The sequence below is a fragment of the Cervus elaphus genome, chromosome X, assembly GCF_910594005.1.
Source record: "Cervus elaphus chromosome X, mCerEla1.1, whole genome shotgun sequence".
NCBI lineage: Eukaryota > Metazoa > Chordata > Mammalia > Artiodactyla > Cervidae > Cervus > Cervus elaphus.
Genome location: NC_057848.1, coordinates 159296869 through 159320260, shown reverse-complemented (window position 1 = coordinate 159320260; position 23392 = coordinate 159296869). Strand labels below are relative to the sequence as shown.

Here is a 23392-nt window from a genome sequence, read left to right as displayed (position 1 = left end):
AATGAAAACATAGCATTTGTGTAATTTTAAATTTTCCAGTCGCCATATTAAAAAAATAAAAAGAAACAGATTATGGTCATTTTAATCATATCTTATTTAACCCAATGTATCCAAAACACTATCATTCAACACATATATCAATGTAAGAATATTTTGGTGAGATAATTTACATCCTTTTTTTTTTTTTTTGGTACTGTCTTTCGAAATTATGTGTGTCTACTCAAAGCACATCTCAGTTCACACACTTGCCACATTTCCTGCTCTCAAGAGTCACAATGCTGCGAGTGGCTACCACACTGGACAGCGCAGGACTAGAGCAACTGGAAAAAAAAAAACATCAGAGGCAACAAGAGACACCTTCTCGATGACGGCCATTTAGACAGCAGTCAAAAACAAAAGAATACTTACTGAATGAGCCCACTTTATGGAAATTCTAGAACCGTTAACACTAAACTCTGATGAAAATCAAGGGGTGAGGGCAGTTGTGGATTGACTGGGGAGGAGCACGAGCGAACTTTCTGGAGTGATGGACATGATCTAGGTCTACCTTTGGGTAGTGGTTACGCGGGTGTATAATTTGTCAAAATCCCTTATCTGCACACTTAAAATGGGGGCATTTTATTGAATGCAAATTAGACACCATATGTGGAGACACTGTTGAAGAAAGCAAGCTATGTTGTAGCAGCAGCGGACTCGGGCTCAGCGCGCCCTAACCAGCTAGGAACCGGGAAACGAGAGTCGCGGGGCAGAAGAGGGGACGGAAAGGCCCTCTCCCCCGGCGCTGGGGTGCACTTCCGCCAACGCCATCTCGGGGGCTCCCGGGGCCCGGGAGAAACCGGGCTGGGGGCGCGGCGGGCCCCGGCGCCCGATTCCGAGGCCAGGCGCGCGCAGAAGCGCCTCCTGGGGACGCGGCGCTCGGGAGCCCGGGCCGCTGGCCGCCAGAGCGGGCTCCCAGGGCCCCGGCCCCGCCCGGCCGCTGTCGGCCCGCGGGCAGAGCGCGCGGGGTGCGGGGACGCGCGCGGCGGCCGCCCTCGGAGGGGACAAAGGCGCTCGGCCCCACGTGCGCGCCGGGCCCGGGCGCAGGCGGGCAGGCGGGCGGCCCCGGCGGGGAGGCCCCGGCGGGGGATTACCTGTGAGCCGGCGGCGGCGGCGGCGCAGAGGACCGCCGCTGGAGCCGCCGGGCTCCGCCTCGAGGCCCGCCCGCGCTCACCTGTCGGCTGAAGAAGAGGCCGCCGCCAGGGGTGTCCCGAGCCTCCCTCAAGGTCCCTCCCGCCTCCCGCGCGGGCCTCGGGGTGCGCGGCGCCCTCCTAGCCCACCTTCCCCTCTCTTGCCGCCGCGGGCCCCGCTGACTCACTCCGCTGAGCTCGGGGTTGGCACCCGGGTTTGTGCCACGCTCCGAAACAAGCGGCCCCAAAGTGAGTCCTCTGGCGCCGGCGGCTTCCCGTCACCCTCCGCCCTGGACGCGCTCGGCCCCGGGCCTGGCTCAGCCCCGGGGACTGCCCCTCCCCTCCGCGGCTGGCTGAGCACCGGCACCTCGGGGACGCGGGTGAGCGCCACGTCCCGGCGCCCCGGCCCCTCGACACGCCCCGACCCCGCTCGGGTCCTCGCGTCAGGCTCTCGACGCCGGAAAGGGCTTCTGGGTCTCGGAGAGGAACTGCGGGAGCGCCAAGCGGAGGACGAGGGTCAGACGGAGCGCGGGGCTCACGCCATGGGGAGAGGGCTACACCTCTACTGCAATCAGTACGGTTCCTGGCCAGTACGCGTGTAGCAAACATTAAAATTAAAAAATTAAAAATGCTAGGGGCTAGGGGGACGACAATCAGGGTTTCGCCAAGTGACTTTTTAAAGAGGATGGTTGGTGCCTTGGTACCAAGAAAGGACACAGGAGGTTGGTTATTAAGGCGAAGGGAAGAACGTGCACAAATCACTGAAGGAGAAAGGATCTAACAGGGACAACAGGAGGGTTTGGAGTGAGATGGAAGGGCTGGGAAACGTGAAAATTTTGACTAACCAGCCAGGTGAGTCACTAGAGGGCCCAGTGAGATGAGCATCACTGAAGACCCAGTGGAGTCTAGAAGCCATTAATGTACAATGAGCTCCAGCTATAGTTGTGCAAGGTTGACATATAAATACTGATATTGTGATAAAACCAGACTTTGCTGATTGAGTAGAAGGATGAGGGTGAGGAAGTTAAGGGCACTGAAAGAATGTGGCGATGGTGACGCACCAGGGGCCTAGTCCCCAGAAGAAGGGAAGGGAGAGGAGCAGGGAGCAGGTAGACTAGAACTAGGAAAACAGATGGGGACTTCCCTGGTGGTCCAGTGGTTAAGACTCCGAGTTTTCAATGCAAGGGGCTGGGGTTTGATCCCTGTTTGGGGAACTGAAATCCCACATGCACCACAGCGCTGCCAAAAAAAAAAAAAGAGACCAGAAGATGAGGGCCTGTAGGGATGAAGGGACTGAGGAATTGTCACCAGACTCTGGGTGTCAACGATGTCAAAGGGGAAGAAATTCCAGGAGATGATCCAGTTTAGGGTCTGACCCTGAAATGAAGTCGAGTGAGATGGGCGTCACTGGAATTGGGCCTAGGGCTCACCAGGCCAGTGTGGGGGACATTGAGGACCCCCAGAAGGATGTCAACAATTGGAGGAGTCAATCGAGGCCAAGGAACCAAATCTTCAGTGAACGTGGAGGAGCAATGAGGAATCTAGTAGGTAACAGCAACAAGGAAGGTAGAGGGATGGGTTGGCAAAATTCAATTTTTTTCTTTTTTTAAGGAGGAAACACCTTATAAAAGACAGGAAGCACAGAGGACTTTGTTGTAAAACAAGTCTTCCAGAGGACCCAGCACAAAGGATGCTTGTGAAACAGGTTCACACTGATGGTAAAACCTAATGCCACATATGTAAGGCTTCCTTCTACATTTCAGTATTTCATTTCCTTTTTACAACCAGGACAGTTGTTAAGATCCCCTTTTTTAATCTGCAGAATCTGAGGCTTAGAGATGTAAAATGCCCTGACCAAAAAGTCTGTCCCCAAAGCTGGACTTTTCATCACAGGATATAAGGCCTCATCTTAATTCTGTTAACCTATGAGGCCAACAGATGATGGATACTCTGTGAATACAAAGGGATTATTATAACTACGGTATCATTAATCCAAAATGGGAAAAGATTTGAGGAGAAAAATTTGATAACACGAGTAAGACTGACTGACTTCTGTGGAATCAGAGTGTATCTTCCCTCACCAGGTGCTTATATAGCATTGGGGATAAAAAAAATTTTTTTTAATGAGAAAAGGAATTCCCTGGCAGTTCAGTGGTTAAGACTCCACACTTCCACTGCAGGGGACACAGGCTCAATCCCTGGTCAACTAAGATCCCACCAGCCTCATGGCAAAAAAAAAGAAAAATATGTTATTAAGTTGACTGCTCATGTTCTTTTATAATCTTTTATTTTGAAAAATTCTACCCTTCAGGACAATTGTAACAGGATGTGTGGCATTTGCTTCAAATTAATACAGGATAGGGGGAAATAGGTGGGCATACAGATGATACAAACCTGGCCAGGGATTGATGACTGTTGAAGCTCAACTTTTAGGTTGGTTTTCTATATATTTAATTTTCCCACAATAACATGTAAACTCCAACTCTTTTAAACACATACACACAATAAAATTAGCACAATTTACAAATTAATAATCCATATGTTCATCACACATGAATGGGTAAATAAAATGTGGAGTATACACACAATGGGATACTATTCAGTCTTTTTCAAGATAGCTTTTTTTCGTCATATTCAATGATTTCACATATAAGTGATGACATACAGTATTTGTCTTTCCACATCTGGTTTATTTCAGTAAGCACAATATCCTCCAGGTCCATCCATGTTGCTCAGCAAAATTCCGTTCTTTTTTATGGCTGAGTAGTGTTCTCGTGTGTGTGTGTGTGTGTGTGTGTGTGTGTGTGTGTGTGTACATACCACATCTTCATTCATGTGTTGATGGACACATGTTGCTGCCATACCCTGGCAATTGTAAACAATACTGCCATGAACATTGGGGTGCATGTATCTTTTTTTAATTACTGTTTTCCTTGTCTTTGGATATATACCCAGGAAAGGAATTGCAGGATCACATGGTAGTTCTATTTTTAGTTTTTTGCGGAACCTCCATACTGTTTTCCACAGTGGTTTCACCAATTTACATTCCCAACTACAGTGTACAAGCATTCCCTTTTCTCCACATCCTCACCAACATTTGTTATTTGTGGTCATTTTGATAATAGCCATTCTGACACGTATGAGTTGATATCTCATTGTGATTTTGATTTACATTTCTCTGATAATTAGAGACATTGAGTATTTTTTCATATGCCTGTTGGCCATGTGTATGTCTTCTTTGGAAAAATGTCTATTCAAGTCTTCTGCCTATTTTTTAATCAAGTTGTGTGTTTATTTTTGATATTGAGTTGTATAAGCTGTTTTTGTATTTTGGATATTAACCGCTTATCAGTCATGTCCCTTGCAAATATATTCTCCCATTCAGTAGGTTGTCTTTTCATTTTGTGGATGGTTTTCTTTGCTGTACAAAAGCTTTTAAGTTTAATTAGGTCCCATTTGTTTATTTTTGCTTTTGTTTCCTTTGCCTTAGGAGACAGATCAAAAAAAAATATTGCTACAATTTATATCAAGGAGTGTTTGAAGTAGCCTTTTAAGCCAGAATATTAAGGAAGTTCTAACACATGCTACAACATGGATGAACCTCAGGGACATTTGCTCAATGAAATGAACCAGTCACAAAGACAGTTGTGGTATAATTCCACTTATATCAAGTTCCTGGAGTAATCAAAAATCAGAGACAGAAAGTAGCTTTGTTGCCAGGGTCTAGGGGAAAGGGAGATAGGGTCGTTGTTTAGTGGGTAAAGAATTTCAGTTTTGCAACAGAAAAAGAATTGTGCAGGCTGGTTCCACAACAATGTGTATGTAGTTAATACTATTTAATTGTACACTTAAAAACTGGTTACAGTGGTAAATTTTATGTTTATCTACCACAAGTAGGGGCTTCCCTGGTGATTCAGTGGTGAAGCATCTGCCTGCCAATGCAGGGAACGTGGGTTTGATCCCTGGGTCAGTAAGATCCCCTGAAGAAGGAAGTGGCAACCCACTCCACTATTCTTGCCTGGGAATCGCGTGGACAGAGGAGCCTGGCGGGCTACAGTCCATGGGGTTGCAAAACAGCTGGACACGACTTAGTGACTAAAAGAACAACCACAATAAGAATTTTTTGAACTCAAGTTTCTTAATCTCATGAACAGTGCCCACATCTCCAATTCTTACAACGTCAAAAAGTTTTCCCCATTGTGTTTGAGGATCTAAATAAAATCCACAAGTTGCCATGGGTCCTCTCTTAAGCCATTCTTAATCTATAGAGTCCCCTTTCCCTTTTCCTTACAATTTATTTGAAAAAACAAGGTCGTCTGCCTGTGGTTTCTCACAGCCTAGGTTCTGCTCCTTATATCCTGACGTGTCCTACAATAGTTTCCTCCATCCTGAGCTAGGTTTGATGTGGACTCAGGAAGAGCTTGGGTCTTCCCTGATGTTTCAGTTGGTAGAATCCGCCTGTAATGAATGAGACCCAAGTTCGATTCCTGGGTCGGAAAGATCCACTCCAGTACTCTTGGGCTCCCCTTGTGGCTAGGCTGGTAAAGAATCCGCCTGCAAAGCGGGAGACCTGGGTTTGATCCCCTGGGAGAAGGGAACGGTTACCCATTTCAGTATTCTGGCCTGGAGAATTCCATGGACTACACAGTCCATGGGGTCGTAAACAGTCGGACATGACCACGCGGCTTTCACTCACTCACTCAGGAAGAGCTTAAAAACATCCATTTTCAAGGGGCCAGCCCAGCTGAACCTGAAAAAGCGAGGCTAAGTCACCAGCCAAGCTGCTCTGAGTGACAAAGACGCTGTTTACTACCCTACATCAGGAAACTACAAAATTCCGGGGGCGGAGGAAAAGGGGCGGGGTTGGGAGACGTGGGGAAAACCCTTTGTCCGGTTTCCACGCGCGTAATCGAGTTACGAAATAAGGGGAGGGCGGGGCCTTTGTCCGGAAGTGACGCCAGCGCGGCCGGTGGCGGAGTTGCTGTGGAGGCGGGGCGACGGACGGAGCCGCGGCTCCGGGTCGCCCTTCCTGCTATCTTCCGGGGAGATATTTCTTGTGGAATTGAGAGTAGGCGGCACCCTCAAGGGTCTCCCGTGACCCGGACCGGGGTGGCGGCCCCGCTGACGGGATGTTCCGCGGTTTGAGCAGCTGGTTTGGCTTGGAGCAGCCGGCGGCGGGTGGCCGGCAGTCCCAGGGAGACGGACAGCCCAGGGGACACTCGCCACCCGATCAGCGCTCCGAGGCGGTGGCGGAGTCAGCGGAGGGGGAGCCACAGCTAGCCACGAACCAGGAGCTCCTTCATCAGGCCAAGGGCCTAGGCAGTGAGTCTCCCCCGGGACCGCAGGGTTCCGCATCCCTCCTGCCGCCTCTGGGTGTGGACCACCAATGATCCGGAGTGTGGGGTGGGGAGAGGAAGGTGTCTCTGTCGATCGGTCGGTCCTCACAGGACCGGAGAGGTTGGTGAGGATCTGGGCAAGACCGAAACCTCATCTAGTAGTCAAACCCTGTGCCTGAAGTCCCCAGTGGCTAGTGACAGGTCACTCTGCAGAGTGTGTCAACACTGAGAGCGGAGGCGCAATAAAGCAATGGGGCCCGACATCTTTAGGTTTGACGGGGAATCTTTTTTATTAAACTCGCCAACTTTCACCTCCACGGCCTCCCAGCCACAGTGGACAGGGGACGTTGAGGAGCTTTTTGCCCTTAAATCAGAATGTGTCGTCCCAGTTAAATTGAGGAAGAGTTGCTAAAGGCCTGTGACAAGTAGGCTCTGTCCTTTTAGGTGCAGCTAAACCTTTTTCCTTAAGGCGGGAAAGTAATTAATTGCCAACTATTGTCTGCATTCCAAGTTTCAGCACTAGATGCTTTGTGAACGGATGCCTCATCTGTTAAAACACCCCAGTGAGTTGGGAGAACGAGCTCAGAGTTAGTGGCCCAAAGTTAGGCTGATATGTAAATGGTAGAAGTGAAATTTAAATCTGGGACTGTCTAATTTCAAAACCCATGCTCTCTCCCAGCTTACAGTCTAGTTCAGGAGGAGGGTATAAGTAATAAACATGAAAAATAAACACAAGCTGTAGTAATTCTGCTCCTGGAAAGACCTTGTCAGGCTTAAATAATCAAACCGTCTTTGAGAAGGTGGCCCTAAAGCAGACAACACTACAAGTGAGAGATGTGAAATTTAGCAAACAGTTTTAAAGGATTTAGTTCAAGATACTGAAAGGCAAGAGCATAAGGCAGGCTGGAGCCGGAGAGTGGAGAAACACATATTTGAATAGGAAAGGCTCTAACGTTAAAAAAGTTTACTTTTTTACCTCTCCCTGGAGAGGCAGGGAGAACAGGCATCATCTCACATTGTGGCTGTACACAGTCTCAGCCCCAAGCCTCTAAACAGTGTACAAGAAAAATAAAACTAAGTGCTGTGCAATGAAATCACTGAAGAGGGAACGACTATTTCCTCTGTGGAAGATTGGGGAATATTTGAGCTTGGAATGTTTGAGAGATGTGAGAAGATGAATTTGACTAGAGCAATTTGCCTCTCAGTTATGTTAGGTAGCTGGGATAAATAAAAGTGGGACCACGTTAGGAAAGGCTGTGTATGTTTGTTTCCTTGATTTCATAGAACATAGAGAAGCATTTTCGTTTATCTTCAGAAGAATATCAAAAGTGACTTCTTAAAACTCAGGGCTTTATTGAAGCTTCATGTTTATATTTAGTAATAAAGACTTCCAAATATTTTTAGTATGTTTTCAATATGAAAACTTTGAAACCAAATACCGCCATCTCTTTCTTTCCTCACCAGGCTTTCTTTAGGTTTAGGAGGCTAGGTTAGATGAAGGACTTCCCTGCCCACACACACATTGTGAATGCAAAGTTTCCAAATAAATTAGAGCTCATTTGGCTCTGAAGTTTGTTTGTTTATTTTTTGGCCAAGCCACGTGGCATTGTGGGATCTTACTTCCCTCACCTAGGATAGACCACTGCAGGGATCTTAACCACTGGACCACCAAGGAAGTCATTTGATTTTAAAAAGATGTAAAGGTCCTAGTTTGTACACAACCCCTCAAAAAGATGAGAGACAATCAAATATTTTTTATTTTACATAGTGATACTAAGAGGTATATGCTTTAAAAAAAAAAAAACCCATCTTTATTTTGAAAACTTGAAACATCTCTGTGCCTGATTCCCACTGAGTAGATTAGTTTCTTTGGGGCACCAACTTGCCATTTAGAGACAGGTAGCCTGTGTTTGAGTTCTTTGTACTTCTTACTGCCTTTATTGTAATTTCATTTGCAAATCATAGTAAGTCCAACAAACAGGCTTTTAACAGAGAGGACCAAGACCACCCCCAGGTTTCATGAGCGCCCACCGAAATTGTAGTTTCTTTGGCAAGGAGGAAGAGAATAGGCTATTGGCTAGGCAACAAGGTCTTCCCCATCTTTATGGACAAATCATTTATCCTCTGTAACTCAGCTTTCCTAGCTGTAAACTAGGCTAGTTATACCTACTCTTCCTGGGATGCTTGTGACATGATGAAAATGAAGAGAAGATATTAGCGATCTGCCCCCTCCTTCCAGAAAGTTGCTGTGTCTATTCACTTGCAGACATTTTACTTAGACTGTCTTTTCTTTGGTCGATGCTTCAGTTCAGACCCCCTCCTCCTAAGTCCCTGAAGTGGACTTTGTACTCCTGTTACTTCCTGTTAACTCTTATCTGCATCTCAAATTTTCTGTCTTTAACTTGGTGTCAGCCAGTCTCTGCACAATTCCAGACTTCTCGTCTTTATGAGCATCTCTCCTGAGAATCTCTTGTCCTGTCTCCCACTGCCGCCTCCTTCTGACTTAGGAATCCAGGCCTCTCAGTAATTAACTCTTGGGAGACATCCCTCCCTTTTGGAGAGCCTCTGTTTAATGAATAATCTCGCTCCTCTTGTTGTCTTTCAATCTTTCTTTGTTGGTTTATTTGTTTATCAATGGACATCCTTTGAGGGCAAGCACTGCATTCTCGGAACTTCCCTGGCAGTCCAGTGGTTAAGACTCTGCATTTCTAATGCAAGGGGTATGGGTTTCATCCCTGGTTGGGGAACAAAGATAAAACAAAAAAGCCCAAAATGACAAGTCTATCAATAACTCAAAAGGTATTCCTGAGAAAATCTTAAAGGGAACCCTACTCTTTTAGAAGTTTGGATTTGTCTATCTGCAGAGAATATTTTTACAAAGTAATGTGGCTGTATTCTCATTTTATCATACTACTCTGGGTAAATAAGCTAGTCATAGCCAAAAGGAAATCAGGGATCTCCCTAAAGCTCAGCATTTAGTCACTCCCCATTCATGCACTCAGCAAGTACTTACTGGTCACTTTCTGGGGATACACTGAGTCAGCCAGCCTCGGTCCCTGCCCCGGTAGGGCTTAGGATGGGTCTTGAGTCTAGCTGAGAGGACACATTCACCACGTAATGGATATAGTGTCATGGATATTGTTGATCTGGCACCACAGGTTGTGAGGGAACACCTCTTGGGGACACCTATGCTGGCCAAGGAGCCGGGGTCCATTTGCTGAGAAGTGATGTGTAAGTGAAGGTTCACAGGATGTGTAGTTAGCTGGGTAAAGAGAGGGTGACCGATAAAAGTGTTTCAAACCAAGAAATGACGTATCTGGGGCTTCCTTGGCGATCCTGAAGAATTTCTTGTGGTCATGTGAAGGGGAGAATGGTGAGAGAGAAAGAGACCAGGGCCAAGGAGTGTCCTGAGGTATAGTCACAGTGGATGTTAGTACCAGGAACAGATGGACACCCCCAGACACAGTGGGGAAAGGGAGACTGTTGAGTGGTAAAGGAGGCGGTAAGTGGGCGAGATGTCACTTGATTTTCCATGGTACCAGCCACAGAGTGAGGATTTAATCAGGTGTGCTGAGCTCCCTGGGGTGTTCTTACCAGGGTCTTCTCCCTGCCGGTGTTGTGAGTCAGCCCACCTGCCCTCTCAGCAGGTGCGCGTCACAGAGGAAGACTGCCCTAGATTTTGGAGCATTTTCTGTGAGATGAAATTTGAAAGCCAGTTGCCTGGGAGCGTCCCCCACCATGACCTTCCTGAGGTCGCTTCCTGCAGCCGAAATTCTGTAGAATGTGAACTTTAAAATGTTATTTATCTACAAGTACACCTTTACATCGTAGTGCAAAAAGAGCCCTGATAACAAATGTGTTTTCAGGGCTTTAGAAAAGTTAATTTTGTGTTTTCGTTTTGTCTTGTGAAGTTTGTATGTTCCAATTTGAATTTCATTCCACACATTTGCTCATTATTTACATTAGGGCTTGCCAAGATTTCTATTTATTAAAAACTCCCCCAGATTTATCATGGGATGAGTTAATCTAGGAGAGGAGGGGCTTTTTTCTTCTTTTTTTGAACAAGAGGAAAGGAGAAAATTAAGATGGGATACTTAAGGTCTAGAAAGGAAAGAAAGTAAGAAGGAGCCTTGATCTTATTGTAAAGTAGGAGAGGAGATTACTTGCTGAGATAAATTAGAACTAGAGGCTGGAGAAGGGCAAGATAATTTTGAAACAGCTACTGGGGTGAACTGAGGAGCATGCTAGCAGTCTTTGAAAGCAATGAACTAAAGGCCCAGTGTGGATGGCCTGTCCGCTGAGAAAGGGGAGTACTACTGGTGCTTCTCACTCCTTAAGTTTTAAGTCCCAATTAACAAGAAACGTGTCCTGTGGTTTTAGTCTTACAAGCACTATTTAAGGGAGAAATTTACAAATATAATAGCCATCATACTTGAATGGAGCATAGACTTTTTTTTCTTCTTTACAGACTATCTGTTTAACTTTGCAACCGCTGCTACAAAAAAAATAACTGAATCAGTTGCTGAAACAGCACAAACAATAAAGAAATCAGTAGAAGAAGGAAAGATAGATGACATCATTGATAAGGTACATTTAAATATCTTTTGGAAATATAAGTTTATGAAATTCATTAGCAGCTAATGTAATCGTCCCTTTTTATGACCTTTATTAATCCAAATAGGGTTTCATATTCTGATAAAAATGTTAAGATTCTTGTTTTTTTCTCTCTCCCCTCTCCTTTTTGTATAATAAGTAACTATAAGTTACCTGATTTAAATAACCTTTGTTTTTATTTTAATATATTCTAAAATACATTGATGCTTTTGGGTAATACTAAGCTTTTCATTTTGTGAGTTTAATTTTCAACCATAACCATTTCAGAATACATTTGTGCCTTTGAATCATTTGAGTTCATTCAGTTGAATCTTTTTAAAAGTCCTGGACCAATAGGAACAACCCTTTTAAGACTCTAGGGAGTGAATTTGTTCATTTTTTGCAGTGGTAGGGTACAGGCCTAGGGAATGTCATTTCTGTTGGTAACTGTTTGAACTAAGGAGGTCATCAATCAAACTTAAGACAGCTTGTTATTTAGATATTTTCATTGTGTGTACTGTTTGTTAGAATGAGATTTGACCTGTCTTTTATTGTTTTATAGAATAACGTAAAAATTCTGTCTTTAACTCCTTTTATTTTTACATTTGAAAAGATCGTCTATCATAAAGACAGTTGAACACTTAGAGTTCAGAAATGTTGAAGATTCCCTCTTACTGGGGAAGGGAAGACATACCACTTTTTTGTCTCATTATTTGAAGAAAATGAATAAGATGTCCCAAATGAACTTCACAAATCTCGAGTGTATTTCTTATCTAATAAGCTTTTTAAAAGTAATTTAACTCTTATGTATTTTTTTTCTATGTATTTTTTAACAGACAATTATAGGAGATTTTCATAAGGAACAGAAAAAATTTGTTGAGGAGCAGAATACAAAAAAGTCAGGTATGGTATAGGTTTATACGTGACTTACTTGCCTACCAAATTTTACTGAACACTGGTTATGTGCTTGACATCCCACTAAGGCTATGAGATTACAAAAATGTCCAAGTTAGGCCCCCGTCTTTCAGGTAGCACAAGGATCAGTGGGGACAAACCTTCAGGACTTGAAGGAAATCTCTCCCAGTGGCTAGGATATGGGTGAGGTAGCCCTTCTGGGGAGCTGGCTCTGAAGGAGAGAGAGTGGGCTTTTCTTTTTTACTTTCTCACATGTCCAGCAGAGTCTCTGATGTATACCTAGCGGGCACTTAGCAAATGTTGGCTCCCTTCCTGAATAAAAGGAAGGGCTTTCCAGGGAAGTGACAGAGGGCTGTGAAAAATCACAGGGTGTTGGAGAACTTACTCAACACATTTCTTTACTGATAAATGTTTGTTTAAATGTTTGCAGTTGCAAGATCTCAAAATGCCTGCTTTTACTGTTTGGTGGTTTTCAGACACAAAACTGGCCTCATATCTTTGAATTTGGAAAAAGTAGTGTAAAATACTTCAGTTGGTTTGAGCAGTACCACAAATTCAAAAACAACTAGTTACTCCTGTGCTGAGTTCCCGTCAGGCATTGTTGCCCCTAGGTACCCAAAACTGGGAAGTGGCTCTTTGGGACAAGTCAACTACTGGACAGGGCAGTGTAACCTGGTGATTCGTGGGAAGCAGTAAAGTTGACCCTGGCTCAGGAACTTGGTGCAGGAGCTAGTTGGTGCCTCTGAGATGGGAACTGTGGATGGATTGGGAGTGAAAGGTTTGGAGGCAGGTTCACTTTTTTTTTTCCGTTTCATTCAGTATGCATTTCCAAAGAAATAGGGATATTCTCTTCTATAATCACCAATGGTACAGTTACCAGCTTTAGGAAATTTAACACTGACATAATATTCATAGTCTAATTTTGTCACTTGACCCAGTAACATCCTTTATACATTTTTCCCCCTCAGTTCAGCATCCAGTCTTGGATACAGTACTGCACTTTTTGTTGTGCTGCTTCTTTTAAAACAGACCATTCCTCATCTGGGCTTGGTCTGATACTTCCTCATGATCAGATTCAGATTATGCATGCTTGGCCAGAAGACTACCTACATGACGAATCCTTCTCAGGAGATCACATCTGGAGGCCTACAGTGGCCGTCTCTCCTGGGTGATGTTGATTTTGGTCACCTAGTCAAGGCATTGTTCAACTTTTCCATTGTATGATGCAAGTCCGTTTGTTACCAAATGCATACGTGCATAAGATTCATAACATTAACTCAGGATTACAATGAGTGTTCGTGTTTGGAACTTACTAGTAAATTGCTAAAATGGTTATGTGGAAACTTTCTCATTCTTTCAAGCCACAGATGGCAGTGTAACCCCCTCCCCCTGCCCCCCTTTTTTAATTGTAGTATAGTTGCTTTACAATGTTGTGTTAGTTTCTGGTGTCGCAGTGTAACCCTTGTAACCTGTTTTTACTTCTTTGCCATTAAAAACCTTTTAGAAGTAGCAGTGCCACCATGGGTTGATAGTAATGATGAAGAAACAATTCAACAACAAATCTTGGCCCTGTCAGCTGTAAGTATCTTGTGATACCGTGTACCGAAATACTTTCTTCCTATCATGACTTCATCCTTAGCAGGATGTTTTTCTTCTATACAATTTTAAAAATATTTTGAGATGTTAGGAATGTACACATCAACTTTCACTATTTTTTTCAATGTCCTTAAGTTTGCTTTTCTAGTCTGTTTCACAAAATATTTCTTTCAGCCTTAAAAGGATTTCTTTTTGTTATTAAGACAATCTTTTTTTTTAAGACAGTCTTTTGAGATGTGCTATTAAGAAGTTTCTAGATAGCATTCTAATTCTTCCGAATGAAATGATCATACTCTAAATTTGCTCTTTAATTACTGTATGTATTTCTCTGAAACTGAAATTGAAAGAAATAAATCTCCATATGCTGCCCCGAAAATATTAGAGTGTTACCACCTAAGAATCATGTAGCACCTGACAGTTTCAGGAAGTACTCTCTCACACATTATCTCTTGGGCCTCCTGGTATGTCTGTGAGGTAGGTAGGGGCTTTAAGCACCACTGCGCAGGTATGGAGACCAATACTGTCAGATGGGACCCTCACTCCTTATCTTTGTCTCTACTGGGCTATGAACTCTCAGCAGAGGCTGGCTTTGAGCTCTGTCCTCAGCACCCAGCATAAGGCTTTCACTATTTCAGTGATTTTCAAGCTTTATTTTTAACCTACTTTTTTTTTTAACTAAAGTCGTAAATGGAACCTTGGTCTAGAAAAGAAATGTAGAGCGGGGCTTTCCCTCCCTTCCACTGCCCCAGGGCATTTAAGATTTTTTTTCTTCCCATTAGTAAATCCCTAAAGGCCTGAGGATCCAATTCCGAGCTCATTGTGGACACCATGTATTTTGATGATCACCTTACAGTCAAACTTGACATGGATATCACACATCTGCTTGCTTCTCCCCAGAAGGGGGAGACTTGGAGTGTCGGGTGGGGGCCCTGGCCCTATCACATGCTCAGCCAAGGTTCCCCAGGTGACCCAAGGACAAGCCTTTCCCTGCCTGGCATTCTGTGGAGAAGCTGCACTGTCTCAGTCACCATTGCATTCTCATGCCCTCAGTGCAGGGACTGACCTTCAGAGCGTCACAGAGATTTCAGGCAGAGCGTGGGTGCGTACGTTCCATCAGAAGGTCTGGGACTAAAGTGTGGTTTGTGCACATTTGAGAAATGACTTGGGTTTTACTTTTCTGATAAGACCATCATGGTTAGCTGACTCCAACCTTGGGTTCTTTTATACTAGTTTTCACATACTAAAACAGAAGTCTTTTTCTATGGTTTCAAATTATATAGTTTCAACAAGTTACATGGTTGAATTTTCTGACCTTGCATGACGCTCTCTCCAGGTGAAACTATTAAAGAATATATGAAAGGATTGATCATTCTCCACTCTCTCTAAGGCAGACAAGTTAATGACAGCTCATTGCACTTGGTGGCTGAAGCATTTAGGGAATTTAGTGTGTCATATCATTGATGCGTTGTTACCTATTAATTGCAGTCTATGGTTTCCCCCGTGTTTTTCCTCTTTTTATCCAAGGACAAGAGGAACTTCCTTCGTGACCCTCCAGCCGGGGTGCAGTTTAACTTTGACTTTGATCAGATGTACCCTGTCGCACTGGTCATGCTCCAAGAGGACGAGCTGCTGAGCAGGATGAGATTTGACCTTGTTCCTAAACTGTAAGCATTGGGTTCTCAAGCCTGATGGGAAAGAGACATGGGCTGGGGGCCAGGATGTTCTCAGACATTCTTCATGAAAACGGGCTCTACGGCTCTTCAGCAGTACCCACCTCCCCACCCCCCACACACAGGGTGCCATAGAATCAAAACTCAGGGTGGACTTTTGGGGAATTGTGGAGTACAAATGAGATGTGTTCTTTTATCCCCAGTTAGATGGTGGAAAGAATTTTCCCATGAAAAAAGCACCTGCACCTGCACCCTCCTGAATAAAACTAAGATCCCCAAGGTGCATCAGAGCATGGCGCTGCCTTTTCTCCACTTGGGCTCCTCTCTGTGGCAGTGGTCTCTTTCTCCTTCCCATCCAAGGCTTCTCCTCTCCACAAATCCCTGCTTGTCCCTTAAGCTCCAGCACATGTAGCATGTCTTCTGTGACGTGGTGATCAACAGAGGCCCCCTCCCTTCTCCTCTGCCACCATGAGTTCTTCCTCACCGTTTCTACCTTCTTTTGAATCTGCCCCATTTTTAAAGTCAGTGGTCTTTGGTGGTCAGTGAGTGTTCCTGTTGAATGCCTCTCTCTCCTTGTGTGATGGGGTTATCTTCCTGTTCTCTGAGGACATGAAGTCTGGCTTTCTTAAGATACCCTTCTCACTCTGCCTTCTCTGCATCTTGACTTTGGGTTCTGTGGTTCATGCTGATGGCTTCTCTTACCCATTCTTTGGGGCTATGTGCTCCCCTGGGCCGTTGAGGCGGGGCAGCTCAGTAGCTGTGAGCAGACTCCTCAGCCTGGGCTGGCTGTACAAGGAACAGCGAGTCGAGCCTGAGCCCCGTGGCTTCAGTGTAGCCAGGAACCCCTGTTCTCAGCCGCGCCAGCGTCCCTGAGTGCAGGGACTGTGACTCTTGGTCTCTGCCACTTGATGAAGGTGGTGTCTGCCAGCCTTCTTGACTATAAAGTTACTTCTTTCCTCTTTAAAATTAATAACTATTTACTGGGGAGGCACTTTGAAACTCTGTAAATATGTCATTTCTCCTCAAATTTTCCATGTATTCATATACTTATGTATGTCTGTATGGACTCAAGGTCCTGTTTTATGCAATGGTTATAATCCATTGCTATCAGTATTTGTTTTGATGCTCAAATCATCACCTATTTGCCAATGGAAGCCCATTCAAGCTGGCTTCTATGTCTTTTTAACTCATCCTGTTCATTCATTGAGTCCTTCCTTTCTAGCATGAGATAGTCCTCCAGGCTCGCTTTGTACTTCCCCTGCTATGAGCCTGGAATTGGCTGTTTATCCCAGGGGTTCTGGTTCCTTTTAGTGGAAAGTGGTGAGCATTAGGCATGCTCTTTGTTATTAGGGTCTCACTACTCCTTGGCCCACTCAGTGGAAGAGCTAGTGTGCTCATATACACACAGATGCACTTGTTTGCATCTCTATCGAATAAAAACCATATGGTCACAGTGATACTTCACAGCAAGGATCATTCTAGAATTTTCCCTTTCCATGATTGTAACTCCCTTTTCTGATGGTGAGAAACCCAGTTTCCACTATCCTTAGTATTTTTATTTAAGCAGTCAATCCCCTTGTGAGTGAGCAATTGTCCTTTATCACCACCACCACCTCCCCAGCTTAGACACCCTCCTGTCCCTGCTCAGGCTGTCACTCACCATTCCAGGCCACCGACATGTGGATGGATACTCACCTTACCCTTCTTGGGTGCCGACACCTCACCCCAGGTGACAAGTGTGCAGCCAAGTTTGAGAACCACTGAGAGTTCTCAGGTTGAACTGCACGTCAGTCTTTTAATCAGTAATCTGCCACTTCATTACTGTTACTGATTGCTAGTTATATGCAAACTGCCAAACATGTCCTCTCATAAGGAACAACACCCACAATCCTTTATTCTCACTGCTTGAAAGCATTTAATCCTTTGGGAAACAGATAATTGGGGGGGACCTGGCTCTACTTCCAGTCTCCCAGGCTGCTCATGGTGTTTTGACAGCAGTCCCCTACTTCCCTCTGCTGAGGGCAGTGTCAGTATATTTAAAATACCAAGAAACACTGAGGATTCATTGGTGCATTATAAACTTTGCTGCTGTGGAGAAGATAGTTTTCTTCTTATCCTATTACTCAGCTTTCAATTCGAAAGCAAGTGAGAATTTCCTTTGAGCCTCATTCCGATTCGAAACTGTCTGTAAAAATGACCTATTCCAATCTCCACTGCAACAGATAAGCCCTGCACACGTGTATGCATGCATTCTCAAGTGTGTTGTTGTTTGTCTTTGAAAGCGTGAAGGAAGACGTGTTTTGGAGGAACTACTTCTACCGCGTCTCCCTAATTAAGCAGTCGGCCCAGCTCACAGCCCTGGCGGCCCAGCAGCAAGCTGCTGGGAAGGAGGAAAAGAACCACGGCAGACAGAATGAGTTGCCACTGACAGGTATATTCAAGAAGACTTCACTCTGCAGGGCAAATGTCACAATCGTTCCTTCACAAATACTCTGAGATTCTCATGAGCCTGTCATTGTGCACATACCAGAAATGTCATCGTCATCTTAGGGAAAGTCCTTTTCCTTCCAGAGAAGATACTCATTCTTCTCTTGTTGCCCTCTCCCTGACCCTGCCCACCGTCTTCCCTCTGTTTTCGTTTCCTTTGCTTTTCTCATTCTTCAGGTTTTTTATTTCTTCCTTTGTATTTCTCCCTCCATCACCAGTCATCTTCCTATCTCTCTCCTTGCCCTTTTCATGCTTTCTGTTCTCTGCTGACTCAGCTCCCCACTTTCCTTCGGTTCTCAGTCTCCCACTCAGCCTGCTCATTTCCCCAGTTCTCTGGTCTGTAGAGCTGAGCTCAGCCAGCCAGCCTGGAACCAGACCTCAGTCGGTGACACATGTGACTCTTCCTTATTGTGGCAGTTTTACCCTGGTTGTTGGGGAAAGTGGTTTATAGTATCAGCAATAATTTCATACAGTGGTCCCCAACCTTTTTAGCACCAGGGACTGGTTTCGTGGAAGACAGTTTTTCCCCAGGACCAGAGAGGGGGTGAGATGGTTTCAGGATGTTTCAAGAGCATAACATTTATTGTGCACTTTATTTCAAATCTGATGCTGCTGCTGATCTGACAGAAGGTGCCAGTCCATGGGCCAGAGGTTGGGGACCCCTGACTTAATACCTGTAATAATTATTAAAATAAGATAGGTATCTTGTGTCATATTTTTAATGTTTAATGAACACTTGCTTTGTATAGGTACCTGTTACAGCTGGAGACTTATCCATACATGGAATTTTAAATGATTACATAAAATAGTGCATCCTAAGGCGCAGTTGTATGGACCACTAGGAGGGCACCTGACAACTGCATTTAGGGTCAGGAAATGTAATGAAGTTGCTCTCACAAGAACATTTGGCACTTTGCATGCAGATGTTAATATGAATCCCAGTTGTCTCTCATACTTTAGTATTTCTTATTAACTTTTTTTATTAGTTGGAGGCTAATTATTTTACAATATTGTAGTGGGTTTTGTCATACATTCACATGAATCAGCCATGGAGTTACATGTATTCCCCATCCCGATCCCCCCTCCCACCTCCCTCTCCACCCGATTCCTCTGGGTCTTCCCAGTGCACCAGGCCCGAGCACTTGTGTCATGCATCCCACCTGGGCTGGTGATCTGTTTCACTATAGATAATATACATGCTGTTCTCTCGAAACATCCCACCCTCACCTTCTCCCACAGAGTCCAAAAGTCTGTTCTGTACATCTGTGTCTCTTTTTCTGTTTTGCATATAGGGTTATCATTACCATCTTTCTAAATTCCATATATATGTGTTAGTATGCTGTAATGTTCTTTATCTTTCTGGCTTACTTCACTCTGTATAATGGGCTCCAGTTTCATCCATCTCATTAGAACTGATTCAAATGAATTCTTTTTAACGGCTGAGTAATATTCCATGGTGTATATGTACCACAGCTTCCTTATCCATTCGTCTGCTGATGGGCATCTACGTTGCTTCCAAAAAATATGGAACGCTTCACGAATTTGCATGTCATCCTTGCGCAGGGGCCATGCTAATCTTCTCTGTATCATTCCAATTTTAGTATATGTGCTGCCGAAGCGAGCACTTCTTTATTAACTTTATTGGAAAATGCCATTTTACCCAAAACTGCTTGTGTATCAAAATGGGCTTTACAGGAGAGCCGCTGTGACTGAGCGTTACGTTTTATTGATACTTTGTGCTTTCTAGCATTTGGGACAAAAGGAAAACTTAACTTAATTCTCATTATCTTTTTTTTTTTTAATTCTCATTATCTTAAAAGAAAGAGCAGAAATATTCTTCAATGCTTTTTGCTAATAATCAAAACTCGTTTCCTGCTGGAAACCTTACATGAGGGGTATTAGAATATGATGATATATACTAAACATATCCCCAAAAGAAAGAGGTTGAGATGGTTTCATCTGGGTAGTTCCTATGATAATTACAGAAAAACAGAAAGCATAACATTAAAAACTCATTTCTGAAAATTACTTAGTATCATCATGTGCTCATGAATAATTTAGTTGTTATCATCATATGTATTCAGAATTAAATCAAGCAATTCTTGACTCTCTTCTTCTCACTTCTTAGAGGCAGTACGGCCCAAAACACCACCTGTCGTAATCAAATCTCAGCTTAAAACTCAAGAGGTAATACAGTCTTACATTTTACCTAGTAGTTGATGTGTGGAAATGAAGTAACTCTGTCAGCTAGCTCAGATACCATTTCAAAACTGCTTCTGCATATGGGTCTTGTCTGTTCTGAAGAAGAGGGATCCGGTACTTAAAGGGTTAAAGCCCTACAGCTGAGACCTGAGGCGATCCTCCGGGACTAGACAGAATGACTGGAGTGATCCAAACTGTGAGTGAGTGGAGAGACTCAGTGGTCACTCCTTTGGTCAGCGAGCCGGTGTGCAGGTTAGGAATTAGAACACAGTGGCCATCCGACTAGCCGGGGAGGGGAATGAAAGTGAGGCTGCAGTAGGTTGTTAGATGACCGTAAACACGAGCTCTAATCTCTGTACGTCGTTTCAAAAACCATTTCCAGGGCTCATGTATTGCCTTTCAGGATGAAGAGGAGATTTCTACCAGCCCATGTGTTTCTGAGTTTGTCAGTGATGCCTTCGATTCCTGTAACTTGGATCAGGAGGACCTGAGGAAGGAAATGGAGCAGCTGGTGCTGGACAAAAAGGAGGAGGGGACAGTCGCATTGGAAGGTACAGAGCCAACGACAGCACTGTTCTCATCCCCAGTGCTGAAGTTGACCTTAGAAAATTTTGTTATTTTGGAGCAGATATACAAAACTAGGTTGTAACTTTTGCATCAAAACTGCTCTGTGTTCCACACTAGAAGGTGGATTCTGGCACACATGACCAGACTTCCCATTCCTCTGCCCTAAGCAGAGAAGCATAGAAAGGAGACCACAGAGGTTAAGTGACTCTTCTGAGGCATCTCAGCCCCAAGGATATGTGGCCAGGGCTGGGCACCAAAGCCACCCCTTCCCGTGGAGATGCTGCCCTCCGGCCTTCTGCTTTCAAAGCTGCATCCTGCTGGAATTTATACTGTAGGTTTAAGACTCTTTTTCCAGCTGCTGTGTGCCACGAGCACATCACTTCTGGGAAGGAGCAGGCTGCCTTTTAAGAACCAAATTAATTTAAGGTGATGTAGGAAAAAAGTGCAAATGATGGGGCTGCTTTCTTTGCCACATCAGGACAGATTGCTGGCTTCCTGTTGGATGACAAAAAAAGGCTTCATCATTCATGAAGCTTTCAGAGACTTAGCATCAGGGAAGACAGCTGTTCCCACTGTTGTGCAGAAAGCACTGGTGATAAAGCTGGCCTCCCAGAGGTGAACCACCTGCAGATCAGGTTCCATCCATATGTCTGTCACTGTCATGCTCTGTGATCTTGGACAAGTCACTTAACCTCTAAACCTCCATTCCCCATCTGTCAAATGTATATAACTGTCTCCCTAGTCCATGGACTGTTCTAAGGTTAAAGAATGATATTCAGAGAGTGCTTAGCCCTCGCCTGGCTGAGTGAGTGCTCTAGAAACATTAGCTGTTTTTGCTGCCAATATTAATTATCAATTATCTATTTAAATAGAAGGAAAATCAGAGGCCTAGTTAAAGGAAAATAACACGCAAAATTTACTGACAACATCTGATACCTTTGCTTCTGCATTTAATAAATGTATCTTTCTTATCATATTTCTCTTCAGTCACAGTTAAAATCTGTTCAGTTTCTTAGCATACACAGTGCTGAACAAAGCCTGAGACAGTAAATATTTCTGTGGTTAGGACATAACACAGGTAATTATAGTGGACTGCATTGTTCAGACCACCGTGATGAATTCAGAATCTTTTTTTTCTCATTTGTTTCTTTTAGAGGATTCTGTAGATTGGGAGAAGGAACTACAACAGGAACTTCAGGAATATGAAGTGGTGGCAGAATCAGAGAAGCGAGATGAAAACTGGGATAAGGAAATAGAGGAAATGCTGAAGGAGGAAAATTAACTGTCTGTCTCCTGAAATAAAAGAATAAACCTTAACATTCTATAACTGACATTAAATTCTAGATGTTGAGACTCGCTTAATCGGAAGGCACAAAGGAATATAACTTTATTAAATTCAAAATTATTCTTTTTTCAAGCTGAAAACTTGCCTCTTCTACTTAAAAAAACAGGACACAGGACATTTATTCTAATAATCAAAAAGGGATGTTTTAGGTAGTGTTCCTTTAATATAAATCTAGTTAGAGATGTTCTTATAGTCAGTACAGACATCTTTCTGGTAGTCAGTACAGACATGTTTCAGAAACATAAAATCTTAGAGTACCGTTTTCTGTGAGGTCAAAGATAGAATTTATTTTTCAATTGTGGTTTTCTAAACATTTGTACTTCTTACATTTTTGTTGATACATATATGTTAAAGTACTTAATGGATTAATAACTATCAAAATGACCAAATTGTACCAAAGAACTTGAGAGGAAGCACTTTCTGAACTATTTTCTTGCAGATATTTTCTAAAATTCCATCTGGAAGCCAAAAGATAAAATAATTATGTTGATTATAATGAGTAAGCATCACACAGTTTGACACTGAGAAATACTGTGTAAAAATTTGTTTTTCTTTGGGGCCTTTTTAAAAAAAATCTATGCCACATTTAATAATGGTTTCCTAAATTTCACATCATGGTTTTTGTAGAAAACAGGGTCTTTCATCCTTTAAGTACCAATGACTGTCAGAAGCCCCTTCACCTTAAAGTCTCATGTTGTTTAAATCGTCTCCACATATAATACATGTTTTTGCTTTTTTGTCTTAATTAAAGGGTCAGTCTTTATAAAATTGTGTTCCCTGAGTACAACTTTTGGGACTTTATTAATCAATCCTCCCTGGATTCTGCACTACCGCAGGACTGTTCACAGAACGTGGTTACTTGAAAAGGATAGATGGCTGAATACCAGAACATTCCACAGTGTTTGCTTCCTGAACCTTTCAGGTTTTTCAAAAAGCCTTTATTTCATAAAGGGGAGCAGAATTAACACAGTTCTTATAAGAAACACGTACTTATTTATATTCTTGATACCATAAAAATTAGTCTATAGTCCTCTGGCAGATATAGTCAACGAGAATTAGGTGTTTAGGTTTGTAGTTTGGGATATGCTCCCGCAAAGAAACCAGGCTTCCTCAGCTAGAATCACTTGGGTTGTATTTGATGAAACCACTGACACCATTATCAAGAGACTTCCACTTGTGGGTCTGCGGTTGCTGATTACTCAGAGGTGGTGTCTGGCAACTTTTGAGGCAATCCTGTTGAAAGGAAAATTTTTTAAGAATTTAGAGTTTGCTGTAGTGAAACAAATGTTAAATGTTTTTAAGTAGTTAAAAATCCTAGATGTAAGCAGCTCAGAATATGACAGTAGTTGGCTCTTAGGATATGCACTCAAATTCTTATTGACGAATGTTGAATAAACATAAAAAAGGAAAGGTTTCAGAGAAAGTTAAAAACCTGGGGCTTCCGTGGTGGCTCAGTGGTAAAGAATCCACCTGCCAATGCAGGAGACGGGTTCGATCCCTGATCCGGGAAGACCC

At 43.6% G+C, this 23392-nt stretch overlaps 2 protein-coding genes and 1 non-coding gene across 7 annotated transcripts in view; 1 reads left to right on the top strand and 2 right to left on the bottom strand.

Moving 5' to 3' along the window:
* Positions 1-1618, bottom strand: part of CTPS2 (CTP synthase 2) — a 111098-nt gene extending 109480 nt beyond the window's left edge. Inside the window, exon 1 of one of the 5 annotated variants that reach the window (XR_006339833.1) lies at positions 1355-1618. The gene's annotated coding sequence lies outside the window, so the exon portion shown is untranslated. Of the gene's footprint in view, positions 1-1130; positions 1266-1316 lie in introns of those variants that run through there. The other 4 variants (XM_043895995.1, XM_043895993.1, XM_043895991.1 and 1 more) reach the window with 4 other exon arrangements.
* A 4484-nt stretch (positions 1619-6102) lies between these two features.
* On the top strand, positions 6103-22645 carry SYAP1 (synapse associated protein 1). The gene is made up of 9 exons (XM_043896685.1): positions 6103-6488; positions 10971-11089; positions 11932-11998; positions 13515-13588; positions 15131-15270; positions 17559-17707; positions 19892-19950; positions 20369-20516; positions 21687-22645. The coding sequence occupies exons 1-9, from the start codon at positions 6296-6298 to the stop codon at positions 21812-21814; spliced, it is 1077 nt and encodes a 358-aa protein (XP_043752620.1). The 5' UTR covers positions 6103-6295; the 3' UTR covers positions 21815-22645.
* Positions 19282-19388, bottom strand: LOC122690948. Its single transcript, XR_006340201.1, has one exon. It is a non-coding gene; the product is annotated as a U6 spliceosomal RNA (small nuclear RNA).
* Positions 22646-23392: the final 747 nt, after the last annotated feature.